Below are 22065 nucleotides of genomic sequence, written 5' to 3' on the forward strand. Positions count from 1 at the left end.
ACGCAACACACTGGAGTCCTAGAGATTAAAGGCAGCACACTGCAAGAGGATGAGCGCTTTTGAGATTAGAAGTATAGATAACAAAACCAAGAAAAGGGGATTGTAACTGCTTCATTATAAGTATTATCCACTGGCATGAAAGCTTGACTTCAACACCTTTCTTGATTTTTTTTGAATAACTGAGCCTCATAGCTTCTGTATCTGACAGGATCTGAAAGGAGCCTTACAAAAACTTTTGGAGTCACAACGGCCTTCTCATTATCCACCACACACCAGACTACTGAGTAGGATCAAATGAAAAGTTCATCGTATTTGTAGTTGGCATGTTAAACCGCACCGGGCAAAAGTTACTGTCTGCACTAATTCTGTCCCTACTCCTGCAGTTCTGACACCCTTGAAGTACCTGACCTACACTCAGCAATCAGCACAGTTCCCACAGGAAAATACCTAGGCCATTAGAGCAATCTGGCTGGGAATGAGAAATTAAATTTTTCTCTTATTGCAGCGATTAAAACAAATCCACTGGTTTAGACCAAACAGATTTTTTCTCTTTTAAATCCGTTGTGAAGTCGCTCGAAAGTCACTGTGCAGTAATTGCTTCACAATTAGCTGGCCAGCTACAGATCACTCGGTCATTTCCTTGTTTTACCCAGCAATGGGAAACGTAGGAGACTTGGCGGATTTAATTATCCCGTAACATGATTTTACTGAATTTGAGCCAGCCTCACATTAAGGATACCATTTGTGTACGTTATTATTTCTCCGTTTCTACTGAACAAAGAGAATCAATTTGCCTCCATGTGGAGCAAAGCAGGTACTTCCAGAAAGATGCCAGTGAAGAGCTGCAATAAGTACAGGGTTTCAGCACCCAGGGGAGACCCACAGAACATCTGTCAGAAACCTGCTTTGTATTTGGCAGATATTTGGCAAAAATTACTTGAATCAAAGCTATTTCAACAAAACATTTCAAATTTCATTTCAGACTTCAGGGGGGGCTTGTCATAGAGTTATAACACATGCTATTATACCATTTGATTTAGTAAAACTTGCGTATAGCACTGAATGGAATAAATACCTTTTCACTCTTATTTTCTTTGTCTGCATCCTGATCTTTGCTGACTTTGATTCCCTTAGGCTGCACGACAGAAACTACCTGAAGAACAATGCATATGTTACACACATTAGAAAGAGCATTATAGCCACAAAACAAACATCCAGAAGTTAGGTAATGACAACAATAAAGCTACCCAGTACACTCTTCATCTTGCCCCATGTAGAAGTACATCGCAGTGCAGTCGTTAAATTACATTCTATTACTGAATTTACAAACATTCTCTACTTTTTTGAGTGCTCACTGTTTGATATCTAGCCCCATCTCTTCATTCAATTAAACATTACTCTGAACTCAGCAATGTGGATGTACATCCTTGATACACAGCTCAGTACGGAAGTGTCAGTTCTTAATTATTCAGATAGAGACCAGCGTCCATGCACACAGACACCTTATAAAGGAGAGCATCTTTAGCCTCCACGTAATATTCCTCCTTGCTGTTCTTTATTCTTTCAAAATGTAATATACTCCTACTCCTCTGGCAGCACCTTATTTTGGTGAATGGGAGTTGGGACTGAGCAGCACTGCTGAAAGTCTGTGAATGTCCAGTTTCCTACAGCCTACAGTTCAAAGCAAAGAAACTAAAATTTCAAGTTATCCATCTTTCCCTTGATCTCTCTAGATTAACTAGGAAAGTAAGGGTTAGAGATACAGCTGAACACTTAAATGTTCTGACAGTTTTTTTAGATTTTTTCTGTGAAAAAGCTGATACAGAAAGGGAGCTAACTCAGTTACCATCACTGTGATTTTTGCCACCACTGTGTGAGCACTTTCCCAGCATAGCTGGTAAAAGTCTTAATAGATTTTGAAAGACTCCCTGGAGCACTGGAAAAATAATCGACATGGTTGTGCCAGATTTGTCTACAGTTGTCAAAAAGGTCTCCTCAGGTCTACTAAACCACCAAAATTCTCAATTAAATTATCAGATTATACTGAAAGAACATAGAAGTCTTGGGGGTTTTGTGTGTCCTTAAAGGCAGGCAGAATTGTAGGCCTTTTCTTACGAAGGCATTAAAAGGTTTCTTGCCTTGGCCTTGCAGATGAGGAGGCATCTAAATCTCTTGAAATGTAACTTGCTCCCAAATAACTACTTCACGTCCCTTTTTTACACCGGGTTGCTAGTGTGAATCTGGCTAATTTTAGTTACACTTTTGTTCATTTGGGTAACAGTGTATTTTTAGATTATGAAATGTGAACAAATTAAGATATACAGGGCCAGAATCAATTACACAGGTGGGAGAACTGAATTAACACCTAGTCAACAGATTTATGCCTATTTGATTTACATCAGAGAAACATGGTTTCCAATCAGGCCAAACAAGTAATCAATCATGTGGTCTATATGCAGAAACTCCGATAGAAAGGATGGACACAAACATTGATGGAACTTGCTGAAAGAAATTTAGCCAAGTTTAAAATAAGACGAGTGTTACACATTTATTAAGTTCTGGAATAAAAATAGAAATAAACTTACTTTTGGTATGTTAGACAAACCCTGAACTACAAACACGACAGGATTTCCCGCATTCTTGATAGCTTCTACTGCTTCCTCGTGTGTGGCGTTTTGTAGGTCTATCCCAGAAACCTAACAAACGATGTTTATTTTTATTAGGTAGCTTGTTTTTAGCACAGTCATTACAAGGGATCACACACATTCACAGAAGATTTAGCATATGTGAGGAAGGTACCAAAAGAAGTCAAGAGAAATTATTTTTAGTATATTTCCATGATGGTTTAAGGAAAAGTATATTACTTTGTATTCGTAATTAGAAGGTGGCCCTATGCTTCCCAAAGCAATCCTAGATAAAAACATAAGGAATAAGATTGTCAGAGAACGCTAAACATAAATGGTAGGTATAATACAACTCTTTCAGATTTTACCTGCTTGTGAACTAAACCTGATTTGAAACAATTTTTCAAAACTTCACACACAACCCTAAAACACATACAAGAATGGCACTATCAGCTTGGGAACCCAGGTTCAGTAGTATTCATTTAGAGAAAAATGAGTAAAAAAAAAAAAAAAAAAAAAAAAAAAATCAACGCAGAGCCAGAGATGAAAGCCAGGAGTGGCTTTCTCCCCTATGGCACCTGGCAGAATCATTGATTTCCCCCATATAGTAGTTAATCAGTTAGTCAGTCCCCCCAAATCAGTAGTATAGTTTAAACTATAAATTAACACACACAAAATAACAGACCAAATTTCAGTACGAGGAGTCTGTTCTTCTATATATTATAACTTATGCTTATAAAGGTATGCTATAACTTATTACTTTTTTATATGGGAAGAAGGCACTCTCATTTTTTTCATTTCCCCATCAGATACCAGGACCTATCTTTTCTTAAGTATAGAGGAGAATGTTAAAAGAGCTCCATAGTCAGACCTTAAAAAAAGAAAAGAGGACATCAGGGGTTTCTTTTGGTTTTCAAAACACAGTGTCATCAATACTTCATAAAGTGGTGGCAGTATTTTGTCCCTCTCTCATCCCAAAGCTGCTTGAGTCAATCTTTATTTCTTAGAATGAAAAAGGTTTATCTGCATTTATCTGCATTTACCTCAAGTATTTTATCTCCAGTTTTTAAAGCCCTTGTTCTTCCTGCTGGGCTGTCTTCCAAAACTTGTTTGATAAAGATCCCTTTAAGTTCTTCTCCATTCTTCAGGCGCTTTATGACAGTTTGTCCACCAACAATACTGATTCCAAGAGACACATGAGGGTCTCTAAAGATCTCAACACTGAAAAAATACAGGTGGTAGTTTAACAGCTTGAAACAAGTTTTTAAACTATAAATGCAGAGACTTAAAGAAATGTAAGCTTCTGGTCTTTCAGGAAGATTTTACAGAGTAAAGGGATGAGAGCATTATTAGGCTTCTGACTTTACCAGAGGTGGCTTTTTACCTTCAGTAGACCTTGCTCAAAAAAAAAAGAATAAAATTCTGCTGCCAACCCATACCCACTGCTCTTCCAAATATGTTTTTATTTCAGAGAAAGTCAGGGTAAAATGGGCAGGTCTTCAAGTAAACACTCATCCTCTTCCAGTTTGACCAAATTGACTGGAAATGGCAAATACTACAAGTGATATGCTAGACAAATAATAAAACAGTGTTTCATACAACTTTCTGAACACTGACTTCAGTGTATCAGATGCATATTAATCAGCTTAAGCAGAAATTTTCTCATCATATTTTTTCTTAGGACCATAAAAACAATTCACCTAAAAATGTTAACAATACAACAAGGATGTGGCTAAAACTTGGCTTGGCCATTTGGACTCCTGCCATTAAGTTTAGCAGAAAACTCGTGGAAAAGGAGACAGCAGCACTATGTGCATTGTTCACACCTAATAGTTATTAAATGAGCAAGAACTTGTAGGTCATCCACAACGTAAACCCGCCAAGCTTTCCCAAGTCAGCTGTATAAATAGAAGGCATAATTTTGTTGAACATCTGTTAAAAATTCACTGTATCTAAGAAAGCCCAAGGTACATAAGTACCTTAAAGTTATTGGCAGAGGAGGGGAGAAAAAAAACCCACAAGAACTAATCGGGCTTACAGAAAAAAAGACATAAGGTAAATGGGAAGAAATAATGTAATCATATGAACATACGTCCGTGGTGGTCCCCAGTGGCTGAAGTTTGGAGTTTCTTCTCCTTCTCCTTCTTCTCTCTCAGGTAATTCACTAATTGGGGGCAGACAGAGGGGAGGAATGAAAAATAAAAAAAGGCATCACCCATGCCAGGTCGCAATTCCTTGCATATTTTGTATCTGGCAGTAAGACAGCAACGCCTTCTCACACTGTCCAGTTTAAACCAAATGTGCAGAGTCAACAGACTAGACAGGAATTTTTGTATTTAGGTTTAAATGTACTTAAGGAATGCTCCAGAAATAAACATGATGGGCAGACCAAATTTATAAGCTGCTCTGTGATATACAAATCTGCACTGCATTTACTCATTCAAAATAACTATTTAAGCAATTAACATTTACTTTCTGATAAATGTGCTGTGATTCTTACAGAGGGATATAAACATGATAAAACCAGTCTAGCTGACCAGAAAGCAGATCATGATGCAACTGGGAGAACAGATCCGGTGTGTTCCATTAAACACCCCAGAACAGGGTGTTAATTAAACTTTTACACTATATGTGACTCACCTATTCACAAAATAGGAACGGAAGTATGGAATTGCATGCCCCCACAGAAAGGTTGAAACAATACATCCTTGCACACATTTTCTGTAGATCCTGAGAGCTGTAAATGCTACTCTTAAACTGCAAAAAGGAAGTAGGATGTGTTGCAGAAATAAACCCTTCACCTTATTGTTGGGCTGCTTTCCCTCTGAGGGAAGATTACAGATGAATTAGGGAAGTACTGAGGATTTGAATCAACAGGCGCCAAAAGCAGATCCACTACCCACTGGAAATACCTACAACCCGTGCCAGCTCAAGGTTTCTCAGCACCACTGGCAAGACTAAAATTTCCTGTACAGGCCTGAGACTCATGGCTGAACTGCTCTTCCCAAAAGGAAGAACAAAGGAAAGGGAAAACCGAGAGGACAGAGCTATGGTAAGGAGCTAAAGAGAGAGCTCCTTAAGCAATAATGACCAATGCTGCTGGTAAAGGCTATGTCCTTCTCCTCCAGGCCACAACCATACTACCCCCACTGTGGAGTAAGTGAAGTAGATGGCAGAGCCATTCGCAGTTTTCTGTCCCAGTACTCAGGGGAGGAAACATGGGAAGTAAAGATTCAATAAGGTTGTAAGGCAAAATTCAGCTCCTTGGGCAAAAGTCATAGAACTGGCCATCTATGTACATCTTACTGTTTCACACAGCTTTTAATGATTGGTCAGCTAAGTAAAGCAAGAAGACAGTTAAGATCATTAACTGAACATCTTCCAAAACCTGAAATATTTCTCCATACCTGTACAATGCTGTTCCAGGCTGAGCTAAGGTGGTTACTCTTCCAGATTCCAGGTTCTTGGAAAAAACATAATCCTCCCCTTTTAATTCTTCCTTTTCAGTAGCTTCCAGATCAACAGCAAGTCCAGGTCCTTTAGAGTCAATCTGAAGCTTTGTACCTGAAGAAGAAAAGGTGTAGATGTGAACTTTTTCTTCCTCTGTCTTTGCATCTACCAGTTATCACCCCTGGAAATAAACCCCTTACCCCACCATGTTCCAAATGTGGATGTTGTGTGATGATCAAGAGGCTGAGAGATACAGAACATCCATTTTTGAAGGAAGTTTAAATCACACTAAACACATTTTATAGCACCTTGCTTCTGATGTACATGCAGTGAAGTAATAACAGGAAATGCCAAATCTTTATGGAACTTAAACATGCTTAGGTACAACTTACATGACAGATGCTCCTCACAAAAACACATGACTGGTAATAGTGAATCCACCCTTTATGCAGGGAGAGCAGTGCAAAGCCCTGCTCCAGTCACAGAACCCCACCACACTAGGGAATACTGATGTCATTTTGGTGACGTAAGTATCAACATTAATTGAACCACCAGAGCTCCTTGCAAGAGTCATCAGTCTGCCGCTGTAGCTTACACAGTGTCTGCTGTACAAGATGCAGGTGACAAAAAAAAGGAAACAACCCAATCTCCTTTCTCCCAACCAGCGAGTGCTAACTCAGGCAGGTTGATAAATTTATTTCCCTCATGACCCATCTCCGGCCATCTGACAAGGAGAAACTTTGCTTCTGAGCACAGATTAAAAAAACAAGATATGGGCCAATTATCTACAGTAGAGTTCAGTTGCAAATTTTGGTTGTGGTAAAGTTATCTCCACAGTCTGTCACTTTTTTTTATTATTATTTAAATCCGTAAAATCAGCAAAAGTGACTGAGACAAATTCCTGACAGAAATTACAGGCATGAGCTATTGTACTTATGCATGGAGTCCTACTGTGGACATAGCTGCACAGAAGAAAGTGTTTCTCCACAGGCAGGACAAAGCTGCAGCCACTTTCAATATCACTTGTGACAATTGTAGGTGAAGATTTGGAGGAGGAAGCAAGATCATGAAGCTGAAACCTATTTAAAGCCAGACTGACATGAGCCTCCAGAATTCTTTATTTGAATGCTTTATCACTCGAAAGAATTTGTGGTTTGGTATAAAAATTAAATTCGTAAATATGAAATTGTAAGATAAAGAAAAAACGTCTTACAAACCTAAATCCATCTTGGTTTTTGCTCCTGACTGGGTAGTTTCAGTATCAAATATGTCTTTTTGGTGGCCACTGTGTGCTGTGGTTCCAGAAAATAGTGAACTTATACAAGCATTTTCTTCACACTTCACAGAGGAGAAAAAAGTAATTAAAGTTAGAAGGCAATGGTATCAGCCTATACAGGAGTATTTGACATGAACATTGATTTTTACAGCAATTTTCACATTTTATCAACTACATTCATATTTATTTAGATAACTATGAAATAATAACCGCTCATTTATGCACTATATTAAGAAGAGGCATGAAAAATGTTACGTACAATTGCAATACAAAGCAACTGTATCTTTCTACTTGCCTGTAATCCCAACAAGAAGTTCTCTACTTTTGCTCATTTGTTGTTTTTAAGTAACAAAGGTATAAATTTAATATTGTGCACTCTGGTATAAAACTGTTACTAGAAGCTGCATTTTATGTACATAGTGCATAAGGGGACAAGCCAAACAAAGCCTGAAGTTCTCTGTGGCTGCCATATTAAATACTTTTCCACCTCAGTTTTTTCACATAAAAGCATACATCTCGGAAGCTGTGCATGGAAGGCTGATATTATCATTTTTTTGTTTGGCAAGTGAATGAACAAAGACTCAGAAAAAAATAATTCTCAGAATACTTGAGGAGGACATCTAAGTAAGAGTTTCACAATTTACCTGAAGCTCCGTATCCTTCCTCCACGAGTATGCTTGTTACAATTGCTCCGCCATATCATTTTTCGCTTAACTGCACTATCATCTGGCTTAAGAAACTGATTTGGATAAAAAATAATGAGGAAAAGAGGCAGCTCCTTTCACTGACATTGCTGCTGAAGCCCCTGGACTATTAAAACCACAAAGTGACACTCTGCTATTGCTGATATGCACCATATTAATACAGCTTGCAAAAAAGAACTGAGCCCACAAGTCAGAGATGGGAAAGAAGATGCAAGTACAGGATGCCTGCAAATACAGCAACCACAGCACATATCTCATTCAAGCGGTTAGATGTACAGACACTAAGTAACCAAAAGAACCTTCCAAAATGTACAAAAAGATAGACTGGTGTCTGTTAGAGGTACCCAGATCTCATCTAGTAATTAAAACACTAGAAAGACTCCTTACAGAGTTTAGATCTGGAACTCGCCTTGAAGTATGGGTCCCATGGTCAGGGTACAGCACTGAGACCAACACAGCATTCCTTACCATTTGATCTTTATTGAATGGATATTCCAGGGACTGTTTTGGACTTAAGTTAGCACTGGATCTTAAGTCTTGTTTTTCAGTAGTCTCAAGTTGCTTTGCCCATCGTTCTGTATCAAGGTTCCTCTCTGAACTTGCCTTCTGTCCACATGATGCGTTACATTTCAGGAAGTCTGAATCTTCTTCATACTCATCATCCACCAACATTTCCCGTTCTTCATCCATTTCTTCTCTTCTGGGTTTCAGAAACTCATGCATCTCCCAAGACTCCTTCTCATACTCATTATCATTTTGAGAAAGCTGGAATGATCTTCCCAAGTCCAAACTTGGTTCATCAACAAGTTCTTCTTTAAAAGGTGTTTCATCTCTGAAACCCTGCATAAAACATTGCAGGAATAGAGAATTTACATTATGTTTCTTGCTAACTCTTTTAAAACTATGTTTTATGTTAGGCCCATATTAAAAGTACATCTTGATTTTTAAAGTGAAAGTCTTCTACCTTTTGCATTTTCTGAAAGAAAAGACACTCTCTGACTTACAATTTTAACACCAAAAGTAGACATTGCAATTTTTCTTTTTAAATATAAAGAAATTTAAGTTGCACAGCTTAGATATTGCTGCAGCCATTTAGAATAACCAATCTGGACTGAAGTTAGGGAATGAGAATTATTAAATAACACTAAAAAACCTACAGGGCAAAGTATATATAAATCCAGCTGAAGTATCTCTGTGCTCCAGACTGATCTGCTATCACTTAATGAATGCACATACATTTCTTACAATACTATCAGCTAAATAAAAACCAGCCTGAGTTTGCTTATGCAACAGTATCAGCAAAAAAAAACCCCAAACCCAACCAAAACAAAAGGCACACTCATTTGTCCCTCCCTTGGCCGGGGGAAAGGGGAAATGAATGACCCACATCCTCAAAAAAAAAGGACATAACTGACTGTTCATTATCTAATACCCTTACTTTTTTAAATAGAGCTCAACTTTCTACTGAATTCAAACCACAGAGCAACATACCAAAAACCTAAACAAAACCAAGAGAAAAGGTATTAAAACCCACTTTGAAACATCTTGCTCAACAGTTCTTTTTTCTGGGATTTGTCACATGCCTCCCCAATTTCCAATGCTCTGTGTTTCTCCTAAATTGAAGGGGGTGCTATTCATCAGCTCAGAGTGAGTCTGCACATGTGTCTGAAATTTTATGCCTTGCGCTGCTAGCAGAAAGCTTGCCACACAGAGAAAGCTTTTCCTCTCTTTTCTTCAGGCCACCACGTATATATGCCCAACCCGATCTTCAAGGCACCAAACCCCCAAACACTGAAACCAATCTACAGATTCAGGGGTCCTCAATCAAAACGTTTTTCTTTCTCCTTCCTGCCACTTCCCAGACTCCCCAAGGTACTTCACCATTTCTGACCTTTAGTGTCAGAATCCTGTTTTGTTAGATTCGTACAAATGCAGAAGAAAAAAACCCCAGACACTGCCAAAATGTTCACATAGTTCAAGTGAGAGGCAGGAGAGAAAACAAGAGACAGGCAAGAGCATAAGGAAACAATGCAATAATACTAGTTGGCATGAAAGCAGAACATGAGCAATCTAGAAAGTAGCACATTTTTCATAAGCATTAAACGTTCCTTTAATCTATTTGACCTGTGTACTGCAATCTCAAAAAATAACCAGTCTGAAGAGATTCTAATTCTCTTCATCATCATTTCATTTCACTTTTGCACCATCAATCTCTAAACACTTCTCTAAGAGATACCAACTTCATCATCGTATAAAACAGTTGACTTAACTCGGAACCACACAGCAATTTGTATCACCATCTCCTGATACAGCAGTTAGGTATGTATAATCACAGACTGCTGCACTGCAGTAGCAGACGCTACCAATGGAACAGGGAATACTGCAAAATGACAGTAAAGTCTACTGTTGTAGCATATAAAATCTTCAAGTTCCTTTTTTTTTTTTTTAAGTCAGCTTTGTCAGCACTATGCTAGTCCATAAGACTGGAAGCCATCATGACACACCACTCTTGGCTCTTATATGAGCAGGTAAGACAATAAATGGATGGAAATTTTATACTACTGCTCTAAGCTACTATCAATGCTGTCATACGTAAGGTAAATCAAAATACAAGCAAATACCTCTGCGTGTATTTTGTACAAATTGATCATTCTAGTTTCTATATTCAGCAGGACTTTAAGATAAAATACTTTTTTTAAAAATACTTAATAACATTAGTTTTATTTAGGAAGCAGAGAAACAATCTGAGCTGGCAGAGGACTAATTGCTGTGCCAGGAACCCTTCCTATGCACCCAGAAAACAACAAACTCCATTTTACATCATGAAAATCAGTAAATATCATGTCCAAGCTAATTTCATAGTATACCTACATCTACTGAGTATGTTGCTCCTTTTGGTGGTTCTAATATACCATTTTAGCATTAAAGATACGTTTGTATCCAGAGACAGGCAGACGTGTTTAGCAGCAAGAAAATCTAAAATTTATTTTTATTACTGTGTTGCAGTTCTGGATGATGCTTTATGTATTGTCTTTTCTGGTCTAAAAAGAATGCATTTACCAATGTGAACTAATAAAAATTTTGCAAAGCACTTGAGAACAGAGTAAAATTCAAAAATATCCACATATCTCTCACTCTACATAGGTCAGTATTGCAATATTATTGCCTGTTACCCTGGTATCTGAGTTTCTCAGTATCTTTTGCGCCTCATCTTCTCACAATAAATAGAATTATTTCTCAGAAAACAGGAAAGTGGAGAATTGAGGAAGAGAGTAAAGAAATCACCCAAGACCACATAGGAAGCCTATGAAGAAGAACAGATTTCAAGCTTGCCTTATACACTAGACTACTTTTTTGTTTTGCTACATTATAATAAAAAGTGTTCTGCTTCCATACCTTACTTTCTTCACAAAGCTGAACCAACTACTTATGACTACTAATAACATAGCATTGCTATTTCATATCCAAAGTAACCCAAGGTATTTTAATGACATAGTAAATTTGATAAGGCAGTCTGCATTAGTAAGTGCTGTGCATATGCTTACTGTTCACAACACGATTAGTATAGAGTTAGCTGTTAGAGTCTTTTTCAGAGGGAATCCAGCCTGAAGTCTATTCAATACTTAGCTCTTATCTGAAGGACATACTTTTTTTTCACTTTAAACCATCATTTCCTGTCCATATAAACTTAAGCTCAACAAAAAGAGTAACCAAATACCTGTGGTGCTTCAAGTATTATTGAGAAATTAATATTATCTACTGGTTCTGGAGATCCAGGGCTGGTTTTAATGTTGCTGGAATTGACAGTGTGCATCTTCTCCTCCTCTTTGCTTTCTCCCTAAGAAAGGCAATCAAAATGATGAGTCAGGAAAACAAACAAAAAAATTCCCACATTTTTCAATAAACTAAAAGGGAGTGGGAGAACCAGCTATTAGAAAAAAAGATGGGAAAAAGTTACAGAACTATAAAAAAGGGAAGTCATAAATGGAGAAGATTAAGACAACAGCTTTTATTCTTTTAAGATATTAGTACAGATACAGTAAAAAAATAGAGATGTGTAGGAAAAAAGACAAATACAAGGATATGAACAATGAAATATCACTTTTTAGAAAAGGAAAGAATATGTTTAACAGCCTTCCTACATTCCTATTTCACCACTCCTCTACCACTTTGAATTACAAGTACTTTCTATTAGATGGTGCTTTAATTAATTTTGCCTGGGTGCCCTTGACGAACAATACTGCAGTGTTCTCAAGTAAACTACTGTCTGTTCCAAAGCCCTGATTCTAGAAAAAGGAAATTCTACTTGAATTTACAGTCTTGAGTTCAAACAGATTAAGTTTCTTTGATGTCAGTGGAGCTCAAGCAAGCACTTAGCAGTGTCTTAGAGTGAAATGGACTTCAGGACATATTTAATTGATCTGCTGAATCGCTCGAACCATATTACACCTATGCATAGTGCCAGCGCACATAGGTTTGCCCAGACACGTCTTCTGATTCCACATGGATGTTCTTCCAGGAGGAACTTGAGAACGCTGGTTTTCCAGTCAGACCTTTTGGACGTTGAGCTGCCCATTCATCAGCTAGCCAGAACTTCTGGATATGTTGAGGTGTATGCATAGCAACTTAGTTGCTTTCTACATGCATACATACTTCTACCCTAAATTCCTGCCCTCCACCCCCCCAATATAACAATCCAGTCTACACGTCATAGAATCAAATAGAAAAAAGTTAAAATCCGTCCTTACCACCAAAGGCTTGCAGATTCCAAGAGAAACTGTACCTGGGGGCACAGATTTCAACACTTCCACTGCCTCTGCTAAAGTGGCGCTGTCCAAATATTTCTCATTTACAAACACCAAGCGGTCACCTGGTAAAAGCTCGCCCCCACGTTCGGCTACTCCGCCTGCCACCAAAGAGCTGATCACAATGGCTGTTCTTGTTGGATCTAAGGGATCCTAGGAAAAAAAAAAAAAAAAAAAAAGAAAAAAAAAATAGCCTAAGCCCCGAGGAAGATGATGTTTCTTTTGAGTATGTAAAGACCACTGCCTACTAATACTGCCAAGGCTTACAGTTTACAAAAAGAAAGGTTTGCAGGAGGAAGATATTCTGTCACTTGCCTAATCCATTAAGAATTTTTAAGATTTGAAAGCTGACTGATACCCTGCTTGCCCTCTTCTTACATACACAGAAACGGCCAGGCCAACCTGCAAATAGAAAAACAACACTGGCAGTCTTCCACAAGCCTCCATCCAGCCTGTTACGTGCTAATGTTACATAAAATAACATCCTGCATGCCATTCAAGAGCTTCATAGCAGCAAAATTGATCTTAAACCAAATCATTGCAAGATTACCAATTTAATTAAAAATATTATTAAATTAAAACTAAAAATCAGAACCAAAACATTCAAGAAATAGCAGTATATATTTGCTATATTACTGCAGTGTTCCTGTTCGTCAAATCTGCATGACAACTTATCAAAGACATTTTGTCCACCCATGAAGCTTCCTTAACAGAGAAAACAGGGGACAGCAACAGAAGAGTAACTAAGATTATTCCTGAAGACAAGGAACACTGTAGTGATGTACACAGAGGAATGTGAAGTAGAAAATATTATACACACTGGAGAGACTGTAAACTGATGCAAAGATATTCACTTCACTTAATTTTTTTCCAGTACTAACCTTTGTGTTGTGTCACGTACCATTTCTATCATGCATTCAGTCATTTAAAAAATCATCCTCAATCCAATGAAATAACAACATTATTATATAGTGGCAGAAAGATACACAAAACAAATGTAAGGGGTTTTTTTTGTTTCCTTGTTTGTTTTTTTAAGATCAGAATTAGCCTTTCTCTCCCCTGCTAAGAGCTCGTAAAGTTCAGAAATGCTCCTCGTATGCACTGGGTCTTCAAATGCATAATCATGTACTATTTTTCCCTCAGGACTTTCATCTTATTCAGGGCACAGGAGGGATAAAAAAAGGGCAAAATTCAAATCATAAAGACCACCATGAATTCAGCATGTCAGTGTTAATTTGAAAACAGGCATGCTTTTTTAACTCTTTATTTTTATACAACTGTACATTGCCTTCCAAGGGAACATGTTTTTTTTAAGGTATGGGCAAACATATGAGGCAATGAATGTAATATCTGTAAATGGCTGAAATTACAGAACTGAAATTAGAGTTCAGCAGGAAGAGCCATGCTGAAGCTGAATTCAAGTAAATATATATTACTAATAATTCTCTCCTGTTCTAGTGCTTAATCCTGCCATTTTATAATCTTCCGAAACACTGGGTATCCACATTGTACAGAAGAGGCTTCCTTGCGAGTATCATGTCTTGATAATCAAGCCCAGCAACCTCCCTCTGCTGCGCAATGGTGTTCTGCCTACTGAACCCGTGCCAATATGCTTGGGCTGTCCGACTGTTTATGCTCAAACCTGCCTCACACAATGCCGAGGGGAAAGGATTTCATTTGTTTCTAATAGCAAGCTGTCCATGTTCTGCATACACTTTGGAAATTTTTAGAAACAAAATAACCCCAAATGCAGGAAGTCCAGAAGAGGAATCCAAAGGATTCCAAGATGTTAAAAAAGAGGGTTTGCTTTAAGAGTGTTGAATTTTGAAAATGTAAAGTTACTGCTTTCCTTTGTGTAAAGAGTCAGCTTTGCCTGCCCTTGCCGACAAAACCATGTGCCTAACCATCCTGATGACAGCTGACCACAGAACAAACATTCCGTTTGACCCAGACTTTTGAGATGCTTTTAATTTTTGGGTTTGCTCCAATGCAAAATAAAAATAACCTTTTGGACTTCTTTGCAAAACCAGGATCATGTTGAGACAGCCGTTTTCGAGCAAGTAAGGCACTGTTCACATGAGGAAGGCTTTGCTAATAGAACTAAACCAGCAAGTTTTCCTATCGTGGGCTCATCTTGCCATGGCAAGCAAGGTTTATGCTGGTTCCCTAAATGGGTGAACGCTCTCTCAGCAAAACTACACCTTTGCTGACACAACAGCTTTTATAATATGACTTTTGCTGGCTTAGCTATATTGATAAAAAATGAACAAAACAAAACTGGCACTCATCCTTACTGATGCAGATAAGCTGACAAAAATTTGCGAGTGAATGACTGGCCCAGTAATTATGGCGCTTGCTGAGAATGTGGGAGAACCAGCTTCAAATCCCCGCTCTGATCCAAAGCTGCTCTTTTTTGGGTTCCAGATCAGAACCACTTAAGTAGGACATGGGAATCTCACCACTAGCTGCTTCTACACAGACAGAAGGTCAGTGGCCTAACTACCACATTTCCGATGAGAAACAGTCCTGTTTCAATTTAAGTTTTCACTGAAATAAAAACATTCTGGCTTCAATAAATCATCATGTTTTGGTAAGAGATAATTCAGCTGGAAAAAGCGTTCCAACCAGCTTTAATCCTCACGCTAAAAATGAAGATAGAGTTCCTGCAAACATACGCAGTTCCTATGCAGTAAAGTTTCGAGAACAGCACGGTTATCTTCGCTGCTTCACAACATGCATGAACATAAGCCATGTATTAGAACTGCTTCATGAAGAGCAGCAGCAGAAATCTTCTTAAAAAAGGGGCCCATATTAAAAACCGTTGATCAGGCAAATACAAACAGGGGTTATAATTACACTGCTCTTTTCAAGCAGAGGGAGCTATTGTACAGGAAGAGAAGAGCAATATAAACCACACAGTGACAGGGGCTAAGCCAGTAACCCGAGCAGTGCTGTAAAACCCTGAGTGTTTGTTACCAGTGACCGTGAATCACAACGCGATTGCCGTGAGGAATGCAACAAAAGCCACACGGGAAGACACAGACCTTCTGAATTTCAAGGTGTAATCATTAATCCATATTCTCTGTAATTTAACACGAGGGTCATTGTAACTGTGGATTGCGCTGTGCTTTTCTTATCAAAACAAATGGAACAATGTTTTTTTGAAACCTTGCCTTACGATTTACACTCAAACCCAAACGCACCCTAAAGAACACCACCTGCTAAAACAAGACAGCAAACACCGAATTCACATTCACATCTTGTAAACTGTGAGTGCAACTGGACTGTGTGGGCTGTTGCCTTGTTTTTAAAAGAAAGCAGTCCTAGCAGCAGGCTAAAAACCAGATTCTTACCTTCTATACTAACTGCAAAAGGCAACTTCACTCCCACGGTGCCCTGATGGACTTCAGGGCCACCTCCATGTTAACAGATCAGCTAGAATCATTTGAGGTTACTAAACAGCACTAACTGCTACTGCACACCTACCCTAAGGCTCCTGATTCATTTTACTTGGCTCACATTAAGCCAGATAATAGTGATTTTTAGCCACTAGCAGTCAGGTCCAGATTTCAGTCTCCGTTTTAAAGTGAAAGGCTTATTTACTTCGAAGGAGTTTACAGGCAGGGAAGAAACTCCCTCCCCAAACCCACAGCTAAGATGTTGCTGTAATGGTACTCGGCTGGAATACAGAAGTGACTCAACTTCAACAGTTCAAGAAATTATTACATGACTGCGTTATAGCAGAGGGATTGCGCATAGGACAGCCCCATGCAATTTGGTCATCTTAAAATGGGCATGAAATGGGCTTGGTACATTTAAAGAGGAACTTTTAACTTCAGTTTAGTGAAGGGTTCCTTTACACAAATGAATCATTTATGAACAATGAGGAAAGGAATCAGACTGCAAAGTAAGGCTACCGGGAGACAAAACCCCTTAACTCCCAAGCATTGACACAAATTCTTTTTTAAGAGTTACACATAAAAAAGTTTGCCACTTATATAAACGATGAAAGTTGACCACTGCCATGCACCAGCAGCAGCAGCCCAGGATGCTGGCCTCCAGGTAACCCTTTGAGGAACTAGTATGTTGTAGCTGTTGTCTTTTCCTTTGTGCTCGAGCCAGCCATAGAATATATGAACTTGTTTAAAATAGTCACAATTTATTCATACTTAGCACACCATATATTTAACTACGTTGAACCATAGGCTTTCCCTTCCCCCCTACTGCTCCTCATCAAAATCCACAAATGTTTCCTGGAGTCCAGGTGTCAAATTTTTCTTCTTCTTTTCAGAGCCTCATTTGTTCTGGATTCATTTAGCAGCGCAGAGTCAAGCAGGGGCCACTGCAGTTGCTGCCTCTGGGATCCCTGGATTCGGAGCAGTATGCAGGCTCTTAAAAACCTGAGCTCTGCTAAAACGTTAAGAGTCCCAGGAGCACCGAGTTAACAGAGTCCTACATGCAACGCCGCTGGAACGCGTAACTTTACCGTGGCTTCAAGCGAGGGATTGGAACTTGCCGTGGGCACCAAAGATTCCCACTCATTTAGCTAGGAGAGGTCCTTGGGAAGCAACTCTGGAAACATAACCAATACAGCTTACCTCTGTCCATCGCACTGGAGAACTAAAATGCTAACAACCGACCGAAGTCTTTCCCCGTCCCCACCAAAACGTGAGGTTTCTGCAGCAGCCAAGAGAGGGCACTCCAGGCCAGCCCAGCTCCCGCACTACCGGCGGCGTTTCGTGCTCTGCTCCGACAAGTCCATCCCAGTCTGTCCAGCCCCCAGCACCAGCAGAGCCCTCCCTGGGCGCAGAGGATGAGGAGCAGTCTCTCCTGTGCAGGAGACTGTAGCTACAACTCGATTGGATGTAAGCAGCTACCACGTTTTCTGGGGTTTTGTTTGTGTTTTCCTTTTTTAAAGGCTCATATGAAAATGTAAGACAAAGCTGCGGGTGACTGACATTTACTGTGCAAAGTCACTCTCACTTAGTTACAGGCTATATTAGTTTTGGCATCACTTAAGATCTAAATTCAGCTAGCCTGACTTCCTAGAATATTTTAGCTTTCTTCAAGCAACAAACTGCCTGCTGCCACAAAAACACTCCTCTGAAAACACACATCAAAAATAGCATGGCAAAGGATCCCAAAAGAAACAGTTTGAAACTTTTTTTCCTGTACCAGTTTTGATTTATCTGAACAATTTTACAAGTGCCAATTTGTATACTGCAGGTTTTTGCAAGAGAGCCAAAACAAACACATGTTAGAGCTCAGAGGTCAGAGCAACCCAGCTTCATTACATTTTGCATGGGACCACTTCCAGGTCTAAAATACATGTCCATATTTAAAACTCTTCAGTTTGCAAGTGAATAAGATACCAGACTGAAAGACTCTTAAACACAACGCTGTAGCATACTGTACAAGGAACATACACTCGTCAACAATGAAAAGGGCCAAACGCATTTTATGTTCGTCTTACTATTATGTAGAACAAAGGCAGAACTGCGCATGAAGTAATTTACCTGTATGGTCAGTGTTGTGAAATTACTCAAAATACTCATCCGTGCTCTCATTTTGTGAAGTGCCGCTCATTCCCATTGCAGAGCCACCCTCCACATACACACCAGCAATGCCAACGATGCAAGAGTCAAGAAGGATAAACAACCTGCTGCCTTTTCAAAGGCACGAAGTACTTCCCGACAGAAGGGAAAGCGAGGAAGAGCCAGCTGTGAGTGAGGTCCAATTCCCTCCTTAAGGTGGCCTCAATTTAGGATCGAGGCTCAAGATCCAAACCTTCTGTTCACTCCAACATATCTACAGGAGTTGGCCATAGGAACTGCCAAAGGCACTCTAAAGCCTGAAAAAACATCCCTGCAAAAGTGCTCGACTAGTTTTTGTTAGATCCACAGCATAGGCAATCAGACTGAAATTCAAAGCGTTTAAGACTTGTTTCTGCCTCTTCCACTCATATTAGATTGCAGTCAGCAGGACTACTTAGGAGACTACACAACACATAGCCTCTGGCTGTACCAAAGAAATAAACTACAGGCCGATGTGCTGAAGTAATACAAACTTAAATACAGAACTGTATTCAAGGAGGAACGCTGAACTTTTCTGTGATGTAAGGCAAAGCACAGGAAATAAAACATAAGTATTTATTGATCTGCAGTGAGGGAATAAAGCAATGAATTTCAGAAGCTCTAGTGTGCAGCCAGCATTAATCAAAACTTCTGTTGTGGGAAATGTCAGCAAAGAGACAGGAATTCACAGAGAAAGAAAAAAAACAAAACCAAAACATACAGAGACACACCCAAAGGAGGAGAGAGAACAGCAAAATAAGAGTAGGTGGCACAATGGGTTTCCCACACTGGGCTTTCATCATCTGTGATCTGAAATCATATCAGTCTTCTACAGCAAGAATGAACATGGTGGCCAGCAATTACTCAAACCCGTGTAGGTCTGGCAGAGCTGGCAAGCACTACGCAGTCAATGTTCATCTGCTGCGGAAGAGGGCTATGCAGCATATAGTTGGGACAAAAGTGCCTCCAGGGAATGATCAAAAGAAAGAGATCTTACACACTACTGCTATTCTCAAATAAAAAGATCAAAGATAGGCACCGACTATGGTAGTTTTGAAAGTGTCACTGTGCAGTGGACTCAGGTGCATGTCGCTATCTTTTAATTTATCAAACTTCTCTAACAACCTAAGGTTTCATCCGCCTTTCATATTTGCTCTCAACAGAGCTAAAGTCACAGGGATTACATTCATTAGACTCTCTTAATATCTTATACTTTCAGACTTTCCAGCTCCAGAAAAAACACACTGAATGCTGACTACAGGGAAAAGCCACAGAGATAAGAAAAAAAAGCCCCTGAACTCATAAGGAAATGGAGGAAAGCCACTGTGTGATGAGATAAAGAAGGGATAGAGATGTGTGGGAATAAAGAAAGAAATACCAACGAGCCACTGGAAAAATTATAAATGGTATCACCTACATAACCTACAGGCGGTGGTCTTCATGCACGTTCTGGGTTTGATCAGCTTTCAAATTCAAATAATCCCTGAACTAAAAATCCACCAAGATAACCCAGCAAGCACTTCCACCAGTTAGGCGTGCTGACCTCAACACTGTTAACTGTCTGTGGAAGTGCAGTATGTGTTTTCAAACAAAACCAGAGCTCTCTGCATGGAGATCTTGCATCATAAACAGCAAATACATGAATTACGGAAGATTTGCTACAGAAAAAGCTGCAAAAGAAAAGTGGGGAGATAGGACAGGCCATTTTTTGCAACGAGGATCTGCAGACAGTGACTTGGCCCATAGAAGACTTGGATGGTGGAGAAGACAGAAGGGTAGGCAAAAAGGTTGCTGATAATTTTAAGGCTCCTGTAAAACACAGTGAGAACAGACAGAAAAACTACAAGTGCAACAGCACTATTTGGCTTTGGGGAGCAGCATCTTCCAGAAGGGTGAGGTATTAAGAAAACAGAATACCTCATAACTTCCATGAGTTTTCAGAATTCTTCATGCTTATCCATCAGCACCAATAATATACCTCAAATCTCATTGGTTCAGAACAACACATTTGAAGCTGTCTGGGTTGAGCTTTTACACGCCCATTGCTCCACCGACTCCACACCCTCACTGAAAGACTAGCACAGCTTTTAGATAAGCAGCACTCAGTTGCAATGTCCTCTAGTCTCATCTACATTATCTTACCCTTGCTGAGATTTGCCAAGTGTTTAACAGAAAATCTAGCTACAGTTTTGTCCCTTTAAATTCTCGCCTTCTCTTGCAGGCAGAAGACATCTGTGGAATAATAATGAATTTCTTTGGTTTGGGGTTTTTTGTTTTTATTAAAAGCTATTCTTCCTAGCAGGAAATGAAAAAGAACAACCAGATTGTAGAATTTGGGGGAATAGGGAAAACATTTCTAAAGGTTAATAGTAATACTGCTTAGCATTTATTTCAAGGATATGCGACAAACCAAAGAAAAACAGATGTTCTCAGTAATGCTCCAGTTTCTCTGCAAACTCAGATATTGTCCAGAGTACGGACTGTTGCAGTTCACAAAAGACAGCAGGGCCACCCCTAGGATATGCCACTCCACTCTGTACATGAGATTCCTTCCTAACTTCTCACTTACAAGTCAGACTGATGACGGCCCCCACCCCCCCCAGGCTCAGCATCAGGGCATACCCAATCCCTAATGTAACTTCCTGCATCCAAGTTCTCCAGCTTCTCTACCTCAGCAAGCTATTCCTGTGTATCTGTCTGTATCTCACGCTGAGATACACAGTCTCTTTGATTTCTTATTAAAGTGGTTTCTGGTCTCCCAATGCTTTTAGTACTGCTGCACGGAGGTTTTTGGAAACCACTAATCATGAACACCCGAGAAACTTTACCAGGAATGTGGTCAATTGCATTCACCAGCTCTTCGGTCCTGAAGAGTAGTATTTAAGCTGAACTCCAAGAGTATTTTTCAAAAAGCTACACTGAATTCAATTCGTGACACACTATTAAGAATTATTTTACAAATGAAGCAGCTTAATATGATTTAAAGGATGCAGAACTTTCCCATAGGGGGAGAGAAGCAAATCCTCCGTGAGATGAGTACCAACACAGTTGGTACTGAGGCTTACAGAACTTTGATGTTAATGAATGTGGATGGGTTGTAGAGATGGGAGAAAAGCTGCCTTTATCAGTTTTCCCAGTACCAAGCTGATAGCCATTGTAAAACTGCTTTTTAATACAGCTGTGCAGCTTTTGCCAGTAAGCCACAGGTTTCCATCACATGATCAGGTGAAAATGTGCTTAACAAGGACATGAATATGCTGCTTTGTTCAAAACAGACTTATCACAAGACAGACAAAGCTCAAATTATCACAAGAGGGCAAACGTTTAGCCAGCAACATGTCAAAGCATTCTAGCCCACATGTCACCATTGAACAGTCCAAGAAAGAAAAAAAATACAATCTAGTTGAATACAACCTTCTACAAATAAGAAGTCAGTTTGCTTTTTTGTAACTCTACATCTGGAGCCTGTTTGTTTGGGGCATAAAGAAAAGAGGAAAGATATTTGGAGACACTTAAATTGCTTCACTTCCTGCCGTGAATGACTATGCAGTGATTTTATTATAAAAAAAGAAAACAATTGTTTCCCATGCTCTCTGGGAGAGGACAAAACATAACCTGCTGAATGTGCAGCAA

The 22065-nt window shown here is 39.3% G+C and overlaps 1 protein-coding gene across 5 annotated transcripts in view; it reads right to left on the minus strand.

Annotated features, from left to right (window-relative positions):
- PATJ (PATJ crumbs cell polarity complex component) overlaps positions 1 to 22065 on the minus strand; it is a 156120-nt gene that overhangs the window by 89706 nt on the left and 44349 nt on the right. For all 5 annotated transcript variants that reach the window (XM_049808440.1, XM_049808441.1, XM_049808439.1 and 2 more), the window contains exons 19-27: positions 12803 to 13012; positions 11773 to 11892; positions 8523 to 8894; positions 7292 to 7412; positions 6032 to 6188; positions 4717 to 4788; positions 3668 to 3845; positions 2586 to 2696; positions 1076 to 1153 (exon numbers count right to left, since the gene is read on the minus strand). In XM_049808440.1, the coding sequence (XP_049664397.1) occupies positions 1076 to 1153; positions 2586 to 2696; positions 3668 to 3845; positions 4717 to 4788; positions 6032 to 6188; positions 7292 to 7412; positions 8523 to 8894; positions 11773 to 11892; positions 12803 to 13012 (1419 nt within the window). The remainder of the gene's footprint in view (positions 1 to 1075; positions 1154 to 2585; positions 2697 to 3667; positions 3846 to 4716; positions 4789 to 6031; positions 6189 to 7291; positions 7413 to 8522; positions 8895 to 11772; positions 11893 to 12802; positions 13013 to 22065) is intronic.

Source organism: Accipiter gentilis, chromosome 8, assembly GCF_929443795.1.
Source record: "Accipiter gentilis chromosome 8, bAccGen1.1, whole genome shotgun sequence".
In the NCBI taxonomy this organism is placed as follows: domain Eukaryota; kingdom Metazoa; phylum Chordata; class Aves; order Accipitriformes; family Accipitridae; genus Astur; species Astur gentilis.